The sequence below is a fragment of the Trifolium pratense genome, linkage group LG7 (assembly GCF_020283565.1).
Source record: "Trifolium pratense cultivar HEN17-A07 linkage group LG7, ARS_RC_1.1, whole genome shotgun sequence".
In the NCBI taxonomy this organism is placed as follows: Eukaryota; Viridiplantae; Streptophyta; class Magnoliopsida; order Fabales; family Fabaceae; genus Trifolium; species Trifolium pratense.
In genome coordinates, this window is record NC_060065.1 from 46,551,091 (window position 1) to 46,567,886 (window position 16,796).

The window sequence follows — 16,796 nt, forward strand, 5'->3', positions numbered from 1 at the left end:
TAAAATTCAAGTTAATAGAATTTACAGTATTACCTTCAGAACATTCTAGAACTACTGAGAAACTTCGAATCGAAATCAAAATAATCCCAAATAACATTACAAAATCCACAAACCCTAACACACACAAAAAAAATCCCTTTCTTCTCCAAACCAAATCAAATCAACAATCTGAAACTCATTCATTCATCAATGGCGGAACATTTAGCTTCAATTTTCGGCACAGAAAAAGACAGAGTCAATTGTCCATTTTACTTCAAGATCGGAGCATGTAGACATGGCGATCGATGTTCACGACTCCATACAAAGCCAAGTATAAGCCCTACCATTTTGCTATCAAATATGTATCAGCGTCCTGATATGATTACTCCTGGTGTTGATGTTCATGGTCAACCGATTGATCCGCGTAAGATTCAGGATCATTTTGAAGAATTTTATGAAGATTTGTTTGAAGAATTGTCTAAGTATGGTGATATTGAAAGTCTTAATGTTTGTGATAATCTCGCTGATCATATGGTATGATTGATTAATAATTAATTACTAAGTTTCTGCAATTTTGGTTTTGGATTTTGATTCTGTTATGATTTGAATTTGGATTTGATTTTTTTTTTTGTTTCAGGTTGGTAATGTGTATGTTCAGTTTAGAGAGGAAGAACATGCTGGAAAAGCTGTTAAGAATCTTACTGGAAGATTTTATGCTGGTTTGTTATCTCGATTTTTTGTGGTCTTATCGAATGTTGATAATTGATGAGTATTAGATGCTAAATGTTAGTTATTATGTGTGTTTTTTGGTTAATGAATGTGATTATGTATACATTTTTTCAAATGTTGATAATTGATGATAATCAAATGCAAACTGTTAGTGTGTATGTGTTTTTTCGGCTAGTTAGCATAATAGAGTATATAATTTTATAGGGATTTAGTTTATATAAGTCAACAACTGTTGTTGATATTAATTGTCGATGAGAAAAACTGTTGATATTGCAAGTTTGCAACACATTTGTAATTTGTTGTGTACTAATGCATGTTTTGAACATGTTATCTACTTGCGATTTTGTCATCGAAGATTGAGATTACTTAATTTATTTGTGAATTTGATTTTTCGGAGTCAAATCCTTTTGATAGATGGTTATAGGATTGAATTTGTGGATTGTCCAATTCTGTTTCATTATCTGTTTGGTTGCAATTTTTTGTGAAGTTTGAATATCTGACTGTTCGCTCACTTGTTTGCAGGTAGGCCAATTATTGTTGATTTCTCTCCAGTGACAGACTTTCGCGAGGCTACGTGCAGGCAGTATGAGGAGAATACTTGCAACCGTGGTGGTTATTGCAACTTCATGCACTTGAAAAGGATTAGCAGGTAATATTTTTGATATTGGTTTATAAGCCTTTTGTGGTTTGGGTGTTTTTGAGCTAAACGTGTTGGTTACTGTTTAATATGTACTGTGTCCAGGGAATTGAGGCGCCAGTTGTTTGGAAAGCGCCATGAGAGGCACAGCAGGAGCCGGAGCAGGAGTCCTTACAGGCATCGGAGTTATGAGGAGCGGTCTCATCGCAGTCGTAGCAGTAAGTATGATGACAGGGACAGAGATAGAGAATATCATCGTGACAGTGATAGCAGGAGGCGCAGGACTTCAAGTCCTGGAAGGAGGAGGGGAAGGAGTCCCAGTCGCAGTCAAAGTCCTGTTGGAAGGAGGAATCGCAGTCCAGTCAGGGATGGTAGTGAGGAGAGACGTGCGAGAATTGAGCAGTGGAACAGAGAGAGGGAAGAGAAAGAACCAGCAAGTAAGGTTAATACTGAGGAAACCAATAATGGCAATAACGGGGGGCACTCTCAAAATGCTAGCACATTTCACGAGAATCAGCAGCAACATCAATCTGCTCAGGAGGGATATTGATCTGTCTATTTTACTGGTTTGTATCCACTCTCTCCTATTTGTTGTTCTATAGATATAGGCAAACAGTTTAAATTCTAGCACAGACCACCCACAGAACAAGTATAGCTCACCACCCATTTTCCGCTGTGCAGGTGGTGCAGGTACACTGTTCCATGATGTGGAATATCCCCCCTCCCCCCTTGGGATTTTTCCTTTTTTTATGCATGATGTATGATTGTATGTGCATGCCTGTATCATTTTATGCAACATTCACAAATTGCATCCCTAGTTTTAACCATATTTTCTGCATAGATCTCAACAAGGCTAGTTTCATTGCATTCTTTAGTAGGCTATCCGCAGTGATCAAATATATTAGAAGTACTGCACAGCTGAGCTCTTTCTTGGTTCCAATGCATATGTGCGATTCATCTGGAAATAGTGTTCTTAATCCCTTCGTGCTGTCCCTAAGTTTTTTAGTTATCCTCGATTTACATAACATGTTACTTCTTTCAAAATTGCTGTTCTTTATTGACCTTTTTCCAGAAAAAATAGCAGTGTCCCCTTTTTCAATTAGCTAATTATTAACACTCAATAGAATGTGTGCTTGCTTGTTATGTGGTTTATTTGCATTTGCTGGACATATGCATTATTTTTTTACAGTCAGGGACCCTGATCACCATCACACGTGAAGACTAGTGAACGACCAATTTCAACAGTTCTTATAGTGGTTTTTGTTGTCTATGGGCTCTGTTTTAACCCTTTTGAAATTGAAAAAGCACTATTATCTTGCATGTTTATGAGTTTTGCAGGTTCAGGTATCCCTGCTTCTAAGAATCGAGCTCTTGACTTAATTGCAGTTTACCGTGAAATTTGTGTACAGGTTCAGCCTATGCTTTGGGAGGATGTTTTAATGGATCTTTCATCATGTATTAATTTGTCGATCTTGGCGAGCTGAGCATCTTGGCGAGGACAAAGATGACTTTAATTTTATTTTTCTCCTGCATGTTAGAATCCTTTCTTATTGTGTAAGCTTTAGATGCCTATCGGAGACTGACTATTGAACTTGGTATTTTTATATTTCTCTTGTAAAATTGTTACTGAGGCGAGGTGGTAGATTTGAACGTTAACAGTGCATGTTTTTTCCATTCAATTAAATGCTGATGTAGTATTTTCCTTGTTGGGCGACTATATTTCGAAACATGTTATGCATCAGTGATTGCTTGAACCCTTTTAATTTAGGAGACGTTTCACTAGGTATCATGCTTAGGAGGCTGTTTAAATAACTTCCACCTTAGGGAATTAGATGTTCCAAATATTTTTAATTTGGAAGCGTAGACAAATATTTATTAATAATTACTTTGCTTTCCCAAGACTGTCACACACGTACATGCTGTTACTTGATGACGAAAATTGGAAAGGTATCGTCACGACAACAAAATTAGCCTAGTAAACTAGTCCTTATTCTGTCTCGTGAGCTTAACAAAAAATAAAGTTGTCCTGAAAAGTTGTCAATCAAAGTTGTTCCAATAACATTACTCTAATGGCAATAACGAAGGGCACTCGCAAAATGCTAGCAAATTTCATCAGCAACATCATGTTATGCAATGGGACAAATTGTATGTGTATGATCGGATGGAGTTGAGATCAGCTCCATTAATGTATCCTCCTTTTCCTCCGTTAGTTGACTAGATCTGTGACATGTGGCAATAAAACAAATCAACGGTTCAGGTTAAAAAAAAAAAAAAAGAGAAACACCTAAACTCCGTCCCTCTTCCTCTTCTTCCCTTACACAGTTCCACTGATCAGATTCCTTGGTAATCATTCACCGCCGTCATCTCCTTGCAACTAGCCTTTGATATCAACTCTCTGTGTGTCTGAACACCATTCTCCGCCATCACCTCTCTTTGTTAGTACCACCGCTCGCTGTCACCCTCTCTATCCATTTCGCCGTCGTCGCCGTAATTTTCACCGTTTTAGTTTAACGGTAAACCCACCATCATGAGTGAAACTCTTTATTCCTCTATATTGGCTTTGCTTATTGAGTTGGCTTTGATATTACCAGTGTCGACAACATCCGTTGAAAGAGCTTTTTCCGCAATGAAGATTATTAAGACTAAATTGCGCAACAAGATCAACGATGTGTGGTTTAATGACTTGATGATATGTTACACCGAGCGGGAGATATTCAAGTCACTTGATGATGTTGATATTATAACAACCTTCACCGCAAAGAGGTCTCGGAGAGGGAATTTGTCTCCTAGTTTTATGTAGTGGCTATTGGTATGTTATATTTCATCCCTCTTATTTGACTATGTTTTGATGGTTTTTTCTAGTTTGTGTAGCCTCTTATTTTGTTAAGCCTTAATTATGTTGGAAACATGACTATACTCTTGCTTGTTGTTTCTTGTTCAAAAATTCTTTTCAAAATTAAATATTGAAAAACAGGGTTTAAATATTTCTATATTCGAAATTTGGGTTGATAAAATTATCTCCAAAAATTTGTCCAGGCTCTCTAACATTCCTGGAGTCGCTACTGGCACTGATATAAAAAAATGTCAAAGTAGCAGTATTTGAGATGGAATTCGGGATTACACCTGATAAATTATTTTCTCCAATTGAAAAATATTGGAGATTAAGGAGAGTGTGAAAGAGATGACATATTATAAAGGCATTTTTTTCAATTTGGTGACAATAACTTGGTGGGAAATATTCCACAAGAAATATGCTTCCTGAAACAGTTGAAGACTATAGAAGTTCATGTCAACAAATTGTCGGGTATATTTCTTTCTTTGTCTTTATAATATGTCATCTCAATTGGGTGGAAGAGAGCCACTAAATTGATTAGATGAAATTGAGATGGCAGTAAGAGATGACATATTATAAATACAAGAAAGAAATGTGTCAGATAACCGATTATCCCAAAAGCTTAAGTTTTTATGATCGGTCACATTAATGGTTTTATATTATTTCTAACACGTCCTCTCATGCAAGAGGCTCTGATACCATGTCAAATAACCGATTATCCCAACAACTTAAGTTTTTAGGATCAGCCACATCAATGATTTTATATTATTGTACCCGACAATTTGTTGACATGAACTGCTATAGTCTTCAACTGTTTCAGGAAGCATTTGGCTAGGTATTATACCAATCAGTTTGTTTCCACCTAAGAGCATGGTTTTGAGTTCATAGCATTTTGTCGGAATAAGAAATATCTCTCTCTCTCTCTCTCCCCCTCCCTCCCTCCCTCCCTCTCTAATATATAATTATGACTATTTGGAAGTTTTAATAAACACTAAGCTACATGATTTTAAATTATGGATGAGGTGGTTGCGATTGTCGTCATTGTTGTTACTAATACTATGACGAGCATTGCAACTATTAGTGTGTGAAATAATTTTAGCACCACTTTACCAATACACTATTTATCCATCAAAGTAGAGTCTCGGTTTGCTCTGTAAATATTGATTGGGAAGTTGCTAGAAATAGGGATGGTAATGGGTAGAGTATGGGTATGGTACTATAGTACCCATCCTCATACTTGCAGTTTTTACCCAAAATGCGGGTTTTTACCCTACCCGTTATGGGTATTTTTTGCGGGTGTCCATAGGTATGGGTCAAATTTTCATCCCTAGCTAGAAATACACCGTTGAAGAATATTTAACGTCAGATTTTTCATTATAACTAAAGTAGATTGGGATCTCAGGTTCAAAAATTTTAATTTTTTTGTCGGTAGATTATTAATGAACATGGCCAAAATAATTTTATGCAGTTTCTGACGTGGGATGTTTGCCGTTGCGGAGGTGGCCTAGTGGCCACACACCGGATGTGGGACATTATTACCCACAAAAATGACTTTTGGTTTGTTGCACAGTCAGAATGTGAACCCAATTTACACTTTAACTAGTGAACCTTAAAAAAAATTGGCTACCATCCAATACTATGTTTTGATTGTCCACTTGAGTGGTTGTGTCGACTAATCACACACACGAGTATAATTTTAAAAGGTTCGGTACTTGGGTAGCAAACTCAATTTACTACTTAGGTACCTAACTATTTTTTTTACCCGTTTTTACTATATATATATACACTCGCTACTTATCTACAAGGAAATAAATTTGAAATTTTAGAGGACGCTTTAGAAGATCAGGGAGCGAAAAGAATTTTTTTAATTATTTATCTCTCCAAATCTCGTTACTATTCTAAACTACAAAATCAATTCCATCATTGAACAAACATAATTTGCTCATAGATAAAAAATACTTGTTAGAAATGTTTCGGCTGAACCAAAATTTTCTCTCTAATTCTTTCGTTCGTAATTAACTTTCATAAACAAATCAATAAAAAGTTATAGTTAATTTTGGTTGATGTTACATAACATGATAAGTGGCGCCATATGGTAAAATTTATAATTATCCATGGTGTTATAGACAAAAAAAAATATTTGAAGGAAAACAATAGTCCTTTGTATCGAATATATTATATATCACACAATCATGTTCCGAATTTAAACATCCATTTAATCAAAAAGTAAACAAATTAAAAATTCCAAAGAAACTCAAATCAATCACAGATAAATAGTAGTATTTGTTTTTCATTTTTACATGGCAAAATGACTTCAACACACAAGGAATTGGATCTGGTGCAGTCATTTTTCCATGCAGTCGTTTTATAGCCGTCCGATCGTAATCGGACGGCTTAAACAAATGCAATCAATAAATAAGTTTTTAAATCATAACCGTATGATCTTTATCAGACGGCTGTAGATGGCCTGAATGCATGACTGCACCAAAAAGGTGACTGCACGGAATCCGGGTCCCAACACACAATCCTAAACACGAATTTCAATTTTAAAAGTTCGATTAAACAAAGTTAAGATGTATTTACCCCATAAAATTGCAACAAATTTCTAAAAACCAGTCTAGTATTCCAAACATGCTTAGTGGTATAGCAACTCAAGTAACTCTTCTAAATAAATTGTCGATAGATTCAAAATAATAAAAACAAGTTCAAAAATAAAAATATGCGCTTTAATAGAAAGTTGTATCTAAGGATGAAAAATAACTTCATTCCATACAAAAATAATAATTCTAACGAACATATAACTCAATAGATTAAACTAAAAATCAAGACCAATAACCAGTAGAAAATCTTAAATAAATTTAGGCAATAATCAAATGTATCCAGCAAAGTAAAACCACTTCCAAAACATGTCATCGCCACAAAACTTCCTCAGGTTTACCAGATCAAAAAACAAGGATAAATACACCTAACATCCTTAGGATACTCGACGAAATACATACGATAAACAATCATGCATTAGTTTAAACCTAAAATATCAAGCAAAATTACTGAGCACCATGCTTGGCTTTGCTGTGTTGTTGCAGCCCAGTTTCAGAGTTGAATGTCCTAATAATAAATAAAAAAATCAATCAATCACAAACAAAGAATGAGTAACAAATATATGTCATGTGTTTTGGTTAAAAATCTTACTTGCTGCAGCTACCACAGGATAGTTGTCCTCCAGATTTGGGGCTTTTGGCATCTGTGGTGGGGGTCTTTCCTCCCTTCTTAGGGTGAGGAGTTGCTGTATGTACAGCTTTCTTACCATCTGACACAATTTAAGCACAGATTATTTATGTAAAGTAGAAAGATATATGAAAAATGAATGATGCAAACAAACTTCAACTTAAGCATTGACAATATATTCAAACATAACAGAATGCTAAGGGTATATCCGTGATCAGATAATAAAACAATAATGCAAGAGAATGTGAAAACAAATCTAAATTCAACTTAAGCATCGAAATGCAATATTCAGACAAAACAGCATGCTAAGTTCATATCCATGATCAGTTAATAAAACCATAATGCAAGAGAGAATGTGAAAACAAATCAATCTTCGACTTAAGCATTGAAATGCAATATTCTAACAAAACAGCATGCTAGGTGTATATCCATGATCAGATAATAAAACAATAATGCATAAGAATGTGAAAACTGAAAACAAATCTAAATTCAACTTAAGCATTGACATGCAATATTCAAACAAAACAGCATGCTAAGTTCATCTCCATGATCAGTTAATAAACCAATAAGGCAAGAGAATGTGAAATAAACCTAACTTCAACTTAAGCATTGACATGCAATATCCAAACAAAACAGCATGCTAAGGAATCAAGCACTGAATCAAGAAACAAAGGAAAGAGCATACTATTATTATTTAGGTAAAGTAGAAAGATATGTGAAAAATGAATGATGCAAACAAACTTCAACTTAAGCATTGACATGTAATGTCCATACAAAACAGCATACTAAAGGTATATCCATGACCAGTTAACAAAACTAATGAAAGAGAATGTCAAAATAAATCTAACTTCAAATTTTCATGCAATATTCAAACAAAACAGCATACTAAAGAATATAGGCGGGTGGTCGTTTGACAAAACATTAATATAAGACAATGTGAAAATAAATCAAGTAGTGAATCAAGAAACAAAGAAACATATACTTGTCCAACTAGACAAAAATTGTAAACAGATATTAAGAAGTTCATTACAATGTTACAACTTAGACTCACCAGTCTTTTCAGGAGTGGCATTTTTTGATTTCTTGGGAGGAACTGGAGTTTTAGAAGCAGATTCATTGGCCCTCTTCTTTCCCTGCTCCACCTTGAAAACCAAAAAAAAAATAAAAGATGAACAAATTTTCTCAACTCACTATCATAAAGATAATAAGTATTATAACAACAAATGAAAGAGAAACAATGTGTAGGTACCTTTTTCACAGGAGTCTCTTCCTCATCCTCTTCGTCGCTGTCATCCTCATCTACTTCATCACTGTCAGCATCCTCCATCTACAAATATAATCATCAAAACAATTAAAAAATCATGAGATTGGCAAGCATTAATCAAGACATTTTGTAACAAAATAAAATCAAAACATTTAGAGACATTTAACAGACGACTTATACACGAGACTTATACATGAGTAACATGCAAAACTAAACGAAACATTGACCAAATACCTCATCATCATCAGAGCTTCCAATTTCATCATCTTCATCAGTGTCATCGTCATCTTCAGAATCTTCTTTAGGATCAACAACCTTAACTTGTTTAGTTGGTTTCGCAGGTGCAGATTTCTTAGGTTCAGGTTTAGCAGGTGCAGCATTCTTGGCAGGATGAGTACTCTTGACATCAGCTTTTTTAGGTTCAGCAACCTTCTTGTCCTCTGCTTTTGTCTCTGCAATAGCCAATGGGATCTCTTCCTCATCACTATCTGTTCAGAACAAAGACAATTCAACAATGTCTTAGCATCCAACAAAATTAAAATCCAATCTAACATAATAACAATTTTATGAGAAAGTTTGAAGCCTCACCAGCAAAATCATCTTCCTCGCTAGTGCAGGCAGAAACACATCAATGGTTAAGGACAAAAATCGATGGTGATACAATATGACTGCTATTACAACATTAACTATGCATTTAGACAACACTTAAACAGTTAAATACCAACATAATATTCTATACAATAAATTTTTTTTAAAAAAAAAAAACAATAACTAAGATGATGTCAATGAAGACATTAAACTATTATATAGATGATGATATCAAGATAAAATTTGAGCTACTACAACGTTAACTTCACATTTAGACAACGCTCAAACACTTAGAATACCAACATAATACTCTATTCTCTAAACTTCTAATAAAAACATGATTTCAATGAAAATCTAAGGTAGAATCATACAGTAAAACTTAAGAGGTTAAACAACATGACAATTGAGATATAAAAATATTAAACCATAAAAATTTCAAGCAAAAATATAAATAAATGATCAAGGATATTCTTCATCATTTTCAGGGTAAAGGGCTCTGTATCCACAGAAATGGACACTAGTAGTTTTGGAATTATGAGAAAGCTCAAACTCCTTGTCCAAAACCAATTCAAGAGATATCTGAGGGATTTTGTCCTTAAGAAGGGTTCCCACAACTAGCTTCTGTTCACCAACTTTGACAGAAAGAACCACAGATTCATTTGCTTTGTCTTTCTTAGATTCACCTAATGCAGCCTAAACAATAACCAATAAGAAATTCAGTAAAACAACAACAACACAATCATAATCATAATCATAATCATAATAAATCATAAAATAGAATAAAACAACAACAAACCCTAACCTGTGATAGATGAATGCAAGCATCATATTCCAATGGGTCAATCTTAAGGGTTTCTCCAACCTTAACTTCAGCACCTAAAACACAAAATCAACTATTTAAGCATAATCTTCAAAGTTGAAATTTCATATAAACACATATCAATACATAACAAAAACTCAAAAATCAAAAGCGATTATAACAGGAAAAAGTTCGAATCAAAACAACAAGAATAAACAGATCAATGGTGATACTAAGAGGTGAAAGGAGAAGAGAAGGTTTACCCCAAAACTCCATTGTAAACAGAGAGAGTATGCGCGGTAGCTAGGGTTTTGGATGGTGAGAGTTCAGCGAAATGGGAGAGAGGAAATGGAAATGAAGGGTTTTGGGGATTATATATAGCGGTTGAACAGGAATGTTATTGCAAACTAGGGTTTTGGAAACGTTTTGTAAAAATAATATTAGGTCATATAAGCACTTTTTTTCTGGTTGATTGCTTTTGGCCTGACTTTTTTTCAACCTATAAGTTATTTTTAGCTTAAAGTTAAAAAATATAACTTTAAAAATAAAGTAAAAGCTGTTTGCATTCTTTAAAATATTTTTGACATAAAAGCTACTTTTAAAACAATTATTTAACGTTAATAAAATATTTCTTTTTTTTTAAGAATTGATAAAATATTTCTGGAAAAACTATTTTGTGTATTTTAAGTTTCTTCCAGATTCTTAATTGTTAAAGTGTGTATATATTTAAGTGAAATATTTTTAAGTATGTCAAAGGAAGGGGTTCTGGTAATTTAGAATTCGGCTGTGAGGTAAATAAAGTCTTGTTCAAATACAGAATTAGTCTACTTTGTCTTTATAGTATATTTAGTAAAAAAAAATTATAGTTTGTAATTTAGATATCCAAAAACCAGTTCAAAGTAAACCACAATAAATTTGAACGGGTCATATTTTTGGTGGACTAGTCCATACATAGCAAAAAAACTTTGGCTTTAAATGGGGCCCCGCAAGTGAGGTTGAGTTAGGCGAACTCTCAATTCTAAGATAGTATCAGAGTCTCATCTATGATTCGTTGGACCGTCAACTATTATGTTACAGATCGGACAATCCACTATTTATATCTGTGCCCCAAACTCAACAATGCTGAACAAGAGAGAGTGTGTTAAGAAGTTTCAAGTCGGTTACTTGAATGCATTCCAACTAAAAAACTCAAGTGATTCACCATATTTCTTTTATTGTGTATATTTTGTCAACTCTAGTCCCACTAAGTACATGTCTATCTCTAGTTGTTGTGATTAACTCTAATCCAATATTAATTAATTGCGAGATAACCTGAACATGTGTTTATAAAGTATAAACAATTTATACTTTACAAATCAGTTTTGTAAGGTTGAATGAGTTGCAAAACTAATGAAGAGTCATTGTTATTTAGAATGAGCACAATATAGACATCACATTTTCTCTTATTTTGAATAACTAATATTGGCTTCAACACTTGCCCAGCTGCACTTGGAATTTCTGTTGTTACCCATTTACAAAGGTAATAGAGGTTGCTTAAGTAAATGAAGATTTTCAATATGTAAGAATAAACAAATCAAAGGTTAACTTAGTTGGTAAAGATATCACATTATATATACAGGGGTTATAATTCGAACCCGAGACACTCATTTATTTACAAGGTAAAATTTTAGCAATTATACTACTTGCATTTGGCACAATTTATTTAAATTTAAAGTAAAATACATGTTCAAATAAGCTATGCAAAAAAATGGTATATTAATAGTATCAATTTGTGTTGATCGGCTGAAAAAAAAAAAGTTATTCAATACAGAGATACAGGGTGAGAACTCTCACCCAAGATTTAGAGCTATAGTTACTAGCAACTCTAACAAATGCATAAGCTGCAAAATTCTTAACATATGGGTACAATCTAATAAGATAATCTGCTTAATAGCTGCAATACTTAAATTCCAAACACACATCCATATATCATCCATCTTAATTGTATTAAACCTGTTAACAGCAACAGAAAATTGGTCCCTGTGCACGCCTACATATCACTAACATTATCATCACTAGGAGGCAAAATAGCATGCCTTTTTCTTAAAATACTCTCACGTAGCCAATGACAAAGCAAGCTCCATTTCCAATTTCCTTCATCATCCACAACTTGACATCATACAACTCGGTTGGAACATTAACATTCTGTTCAGAGACGCGCAATCCAACATCCCGTCCACACATTATGCTAAGCAACCACATCACGTCCAACACCAATTTCTCAATATCAATAATCATACAACTTCAATATCAAACGAACAATTTTCTTCCACAAATTAGAGTTTGTAGCTTGAGTAACAACATCTCCACATAAATCGCTACAATTGTATTTTCCTCAAAGAACTTCGCACCAACAAACAACTTCCAACCCAACACAAGAATACAAACAAGCTTGATCATAGCATTGAGCTTCCGATTATGGCATCGAGCTTCCTCAAACCAAGATATAACATGTAAATGTATTTTCATCCCAATTGTTGTTTTTGTCCCATGTTGATCTAACATATAAATTTAAATGATTTTCTCTTATTTTTTATCTTGAAAACTCCTCTACCAATTTTTTTTTTTTTAGATTATTCCACTATACATCCCCTCATGCCACTCATTCCCAAATAAAAAATGGCCTAATTGTGCCACTCATAACTTTCGTCGTTATTTCGAAAATATCAACACGCATAACTAAATTTAAAAACAAGAGTTGTCGTTACATGATTAGAATAATAGCATAGTTTGTTAAATGAAGAATTCCTTGCCATAGAGGAAAACCAAAAAGATAAATTTGTAACCAAAACATAAAAAACATTAAAAAAGACAGAAAACTACACCAAATTTAACAGCTTTAAGATTTTCACATCAATATCATCAAGTATATGTGTTAAAAACCACATATATCCAAATTTTTACAATTTTCTCAAACCTTATCCCTATACTTGCCAACCTAGTATTTTACAAAGTAACGGCAATTCATTCTTCAACCAACCAAAAATTAAAATAACTTATTTTCTTAATTAAATATTAAACAAATATAACTAACCATACCATAACCAACAATCAATTACATCATGAAATGCATAAGTTTGAACCAACCAAAACCACCCCCACCACCACCGGCATATTGCCGCGCTTTTTCAACCTCTTTACCACACGACGCTGGAAATGGCTGCGGCGTCATTACACCACCTTCTTTAGTAATTCCAGGAATACCCTCCGCTGCATGCGGAGTGTTCTTTGGACACAGAAAGAAGTTTCTAGATCCAAGCTTCACTACTTTCTCCTCCCTGTTCAAACCTTCACATAACAAAAATAATAAAAATTAATCAAAACCAAAGAAAATCAATCAAAATAAAGTTTATTAAAATCAAATTAACTTTCAATTTATGAAACACGGACACCCAACATCAGACACTTAGATTATAATATTATTTTCTCATATTATTATCGGTGTGGAGACCATAAAGTATAGATGATCATTTTTTTCAAAATTATTATCGGTATCGGTGTATCTGTCTCTATCGTATGTGGTGTCCGTCCTTCATAGATTATGATTGGAAATCATAATAGAGATTATGGATACTCACTTTCTAGGCTAAATTGTGAATAGTGAAGATCAAAATCGGAAGCAACATTTGAAGGCAAAATTGGACGGCGACCTTCACTAATATATTGCCTAACAGCCGCTTCCACCAGATCACCGACGGTTGATTCCGGCTTCATCAACATCTGAACAGGACCAAGGCTACCAAGAACCGTCACCTTCAAAAGCAACTTCGGCGGCTGTCTGGGTAAACCTTCCGATACCGGAACAGCGTTATTCCGATAAGATAAAAGATCGGGAACGGTTTTCGGACGACGAATTGTAGCGGTTGACATAACGTTGTTACCGTGAAAAGACGATGATCTTCGATCTAACCTTTCTTTCCGTTGATGATTTTTAGGAGTTGGCATCGAAAAAAGGGAAATATGTATATATACAGGGGTGAAATTGGAATTTAAGGAAGTTTTTGGTTATCTTAGACGGCGGTAGCGAACATATCGGAGATAAGGAAAGCCGAGAGCTGTGGTGGAGCTTCGGCGGAGTTGTTTACGCCGATCAAGAGCTATCATAACCAGAAGGGTATAACCGTAAATATAACCAAAGTAGCGAAGAATGAAGGGTTTGAATTTGAAGATGGAATATGATTCGTTTGTGGGAATTTATATGAATAATAAAATGGGATTTTTTGTTTTTTGTTTTTTTTTTTAAGAATGAGGATGGGAAAATAGGTTAACCGGTTATAGCCGGTAAAGGGAGGGTTTTGCGGGGAAATTTGGGATTGGGAGGTTGTGAGAGATTAGGTTACCAGATTCTGGTCGACACGTGTGAGGTCATCAATGACTTGGTTTGGGATAGATAGGGTGAAATGTGTATGTTTGATTGGGACATGTGTAGAAATAAATGAGGAGGAAATTCTGAAATTTTTGTGCTTAATAAACACATTTTAATTAGGATTTAGGATTTGTAAAAAAAAATAAAAATAAATTTAGGATGCTTCCTTTGGACAAGTTTTGGTTTCTCTCCTTGGTCCTTATCATCTCAACCGTTTATTTACGTTTTTTTCTCTCTTCAAAACAATTTCTTTTAATTAATTTAATTTTTGTAAACTATCAGCCATTAAATGAAGAAAAAGAGGAATGATTTAACATCAGGCAGTATAGGATCCAATTCTGAAATTTCATATGAGTTATGATTGGGAAGACCAATAAGTTAGCTTATAGCACATTACTTAGATAACAATCTTTTATATTATAAGCTTGTATACACAAGCAAATCCTAAACCCTAATTTGTTTTCCCTGTTTTCCCTCCATTTTATCTTGCAATTTTTATTAAAAAATAATACAATTTTGTCTTGACTAGGATTCGAACCTGTAAACATTCGGTGCAAGGCAATATTTCCAACCACTATGGCAAATATACGAATTGTGATTAAAATTATGTGCAATAATTGATAAGCACCATTAATTTTAAAAGTGTATCATATCAAAATTATTGTTAACTATATTATTCATCACGAAATATTTTTATGTCTTTCCCGATCAATGATTTTTTTTCTCCCGATCATAAATTTAGAGAATAATTATCATGTGAGATTTGGAAAATTATTATCACGTGTGATTTTGAAAGTTATATATATATATATATATATATATATTCTCATATTATAACACCTTCAACAATATTGAAATCTATTAAAAAAAATATATCTTTCACATTTCAGTGTCTCATGTAACCTTGCTTATATCACTTTTTAAATTATTTATTATGCAGTTTATTAAATTGTTGTTTTTTAAAATTGGAAAAAGAATTTTGTCAAAAAAAAAAAGGAAAAAGAATTGATATTTTTTTATAAATACCCTTTATTTTTAAATTAATGTATCCAAACATAAATCAATTCTGTTTAACTCACATTTAACCAAAATCAAATCTATCAAACCCAATTTTGCTAAATCAATTTTTTTTGCAATACAACCAAACACAACCATAGTCATGTCACTAATCACATTCATTATTTTGATTTTAACATTGCAGATTTAATATTAACCGATGATCAATTGATGCAATATGCACTAGCAGATATTGAGATGATGTTACGTAGTTGATGGAAGAGTTTAAAAGATTATCCTCCAATGCCTAGAGCATACACATCATTAGTTCCTGATATACAAAATAGTTTAATACACGACGAATTGAATTATAACAGACAATCATTAGTTGAGGAACATGTTAGATTGATGTCAACTATGACTTCAGAGCAACGTAAAATATATGACACAATCATACCAAGAGTTAACGAAAATAAACCTGGTGTGTTTTTTCTTTATGGTTATGGCGGTACAGGGAAGACATTTATCTAGAGGGTCATGTCAGCCGCATTACGCTCAAAAGGTGAGATCGTTTTAACAGTTGTCTCAAGTGGGATCGCTGCATTGCTTATACCTGGCGGTAGAACAACACATTCAATGTTTTGTGTTCCTCTAAATGTTGACGAGTTTTCAACATGTACCATAGTTCTTAAAAGCTCTGTTTCGAAGCATCAATGATGCACAAACACTGTTTCGAAGTTGTTGATTGAACTTTAAACAGATATTCTAAAGTCTATTGATGAAAAAATAAACACATCCCTTCGGTGGAAAAGATGTTGTTTTTGGCGGAGATTTTAGACAAATTCTACCAGTAACACCCAAAGGTACAAGGCCAGAAGTTGTTCATGCTACTATTAATTCTTCGGTTCTTTGGAATTTTTGTGAAGTTTTAACATTGAGTAAAAACATGACGCTTCTCGGTGGTGCTTCGAGTGCAGACGTTGAACAAAGAAGATAGTTTTCTAAATGGGTTTTGAGTGTTGGCAATGGAGAAATTGGAGATGACAACGACGATGATTTAGAACTTGACATTCCATCATATTTATTGATTCCAAATTCAGGTGATCCTCTTGCTTCTATCGTTGAAAGCACATATCCCCAACTTTTACAAAACATGAACGATATAACGTATTTCCAAAATAGAGCTATACTAGCTCCTAAAAATTCAATAGTCGACACAATAAATGATTATATGTTGAATTTAATTCCTGGTGAAGAAAAAACATATTTGAGTTATGATACTCCACTCACACAAAATGTAGACGGTCAAACAGTGGATGATGTTCATACTCCTGAATTTTT

General features: G+C 33.7%; 3 protein-coding genes across 3 annotated transcripts; 1 reads left to right on the top strand and 2 right to left on the bottom strand.

Moving 5' to 3' along the window:
• The first annotated feature begins 6 nt into the window (after positions 1-6).
• On the top strand, positions 7-3,006 carry LOC123898548 (splicing factor U2af small subunit B-like). Its single transcript, XM_045949535.1, has 5 exons — positions 7-513; positions 617-698; positions 1,231-1,357; positions 1,451-1,911; positions 2,755-3,006. Exons 1-4 carry the CDS (start codon positions 190-192, stop codon positions 1,893-1,895), a joined length of 978 nt encoding a protein of 325 aa, XP_045805491.1. The 5' UTR covers positions 7-189; the 3' UTR covers positions 1,896-1,911; positions 2,755-3,006.
• Positions 3,007-7,010: 4,004 nt separating this feature from the next.
• On the bottom strand, positions 7,011-10,463 carry LOC123899567 (histone deacetylase HDT1-like). The gene is made up of 9 exons (XM_045950733.1): positions 10,318-10,463; positions 10,058-10,131; positions 9,725-9,948; positions 9,256-9,278; positions 8,902-9,155; positions 8,653-8,730; positions 8,455-8,545; positions 7,368-7,485; positions 7,011-7,283 (listed from the first exon to the last, which is right to left on the bottom strand). The coding sequence occupies exons 1-9, from the start codon at positions 10,328-10,330 to the stop codon at positions 7,223-7,225; spliced, it is 936 nt and encodes a 311-aa protein (XP_045806689.1). The 5' UTR covers positions 10,331-10,463; the 3' UTR covers positions 7,011-7,222.
• A 2,459-nt stretch (positions 10,464-12,922) lies between these two features.
• Positions 12,923-14,278, bottom strand: LOC123898469 (uncharacterized protein At4g22758-like). The gene is made up of 2 exons (XM_045949438.1): positions 13,672-14,278; positions 12,923-13,381 (listed from the first exon to the last, which is right to left on the bottom strand). Exons 1-2 carry the CDS (start codon positions 14,036-14,038, stop codon positions 13,149-13,151), a joined length of 600 nt encoding a protein of 199 aa, XP_045805394.1. The 5' UTR covers positions 14,039-14,278; the 3' UTR covers positions 12,923-13,148.
• Between the last annotated feature and the right edge of the window lie 2,518 nt (positions 14,279-16,796).

What these genes read in the sequence shown, in the direction of transcription:
- LOC123898548 (XM_045949535.1), top strand. Translation starts at nt 190, where the DNA reads ATGGCGGAACATTTAGCTTCAATTTTCGGCACAGAAAAAGACAGAGTC. An exon ending in ATAATCTCGCTGATCATATG is followed by an intron (nt 514 to 616) that starts GTATGATTGATT and finishes TTTTTGTTTCAG; the next exon opens with GTTGGTAATGTGTATGTTCA. An exon ending in TACTGGAAGATTTTATGCTG is followed by an intron (nt 699 to 1,230) that starts GTTTGTTATCTC and finishes ACTTGTTTGCAG; the next exon opens with GTAGGCCAATTATTGTTGAT.
- LOC123898469 (XM_045949438.1), bottom strand. Translation starts at nt 14,038, where the DNA reads ATGCCAACTCCTAAAAATCATCAACGGAAAGAAAGGTTAGATCGAAGA. An exon ending in TTCACAATTTAGCCTAGAAA is followed by an intron (nt 13,382 to 13,671) that starts GTGAGTATCCAT and finishes TGTTATGTGAAG; the next exon opens with GTTTGAACAGGGAGGAGAAA.
- LOC123899567 (XM_045950733.1), bottom strand. An exon ending in TACCCTGAAAATGATGAAGA is followed by an intron (nt 9,279 to 9,724) that starts ATATCCTTGATC and finishes TTCTGCCTGCAC; the next exon opens with TAGCGAGGAAGATGATTTTG. An exon ending in CGAGGAAGATGATTTTGCTG is followed by an intron (nt 9,156 to 9,255) that starts GTGAGGCTTCAA and finishes TGTTCTGAACAG; the next exon opens with ATAGTGATGAGGAAGAGATC.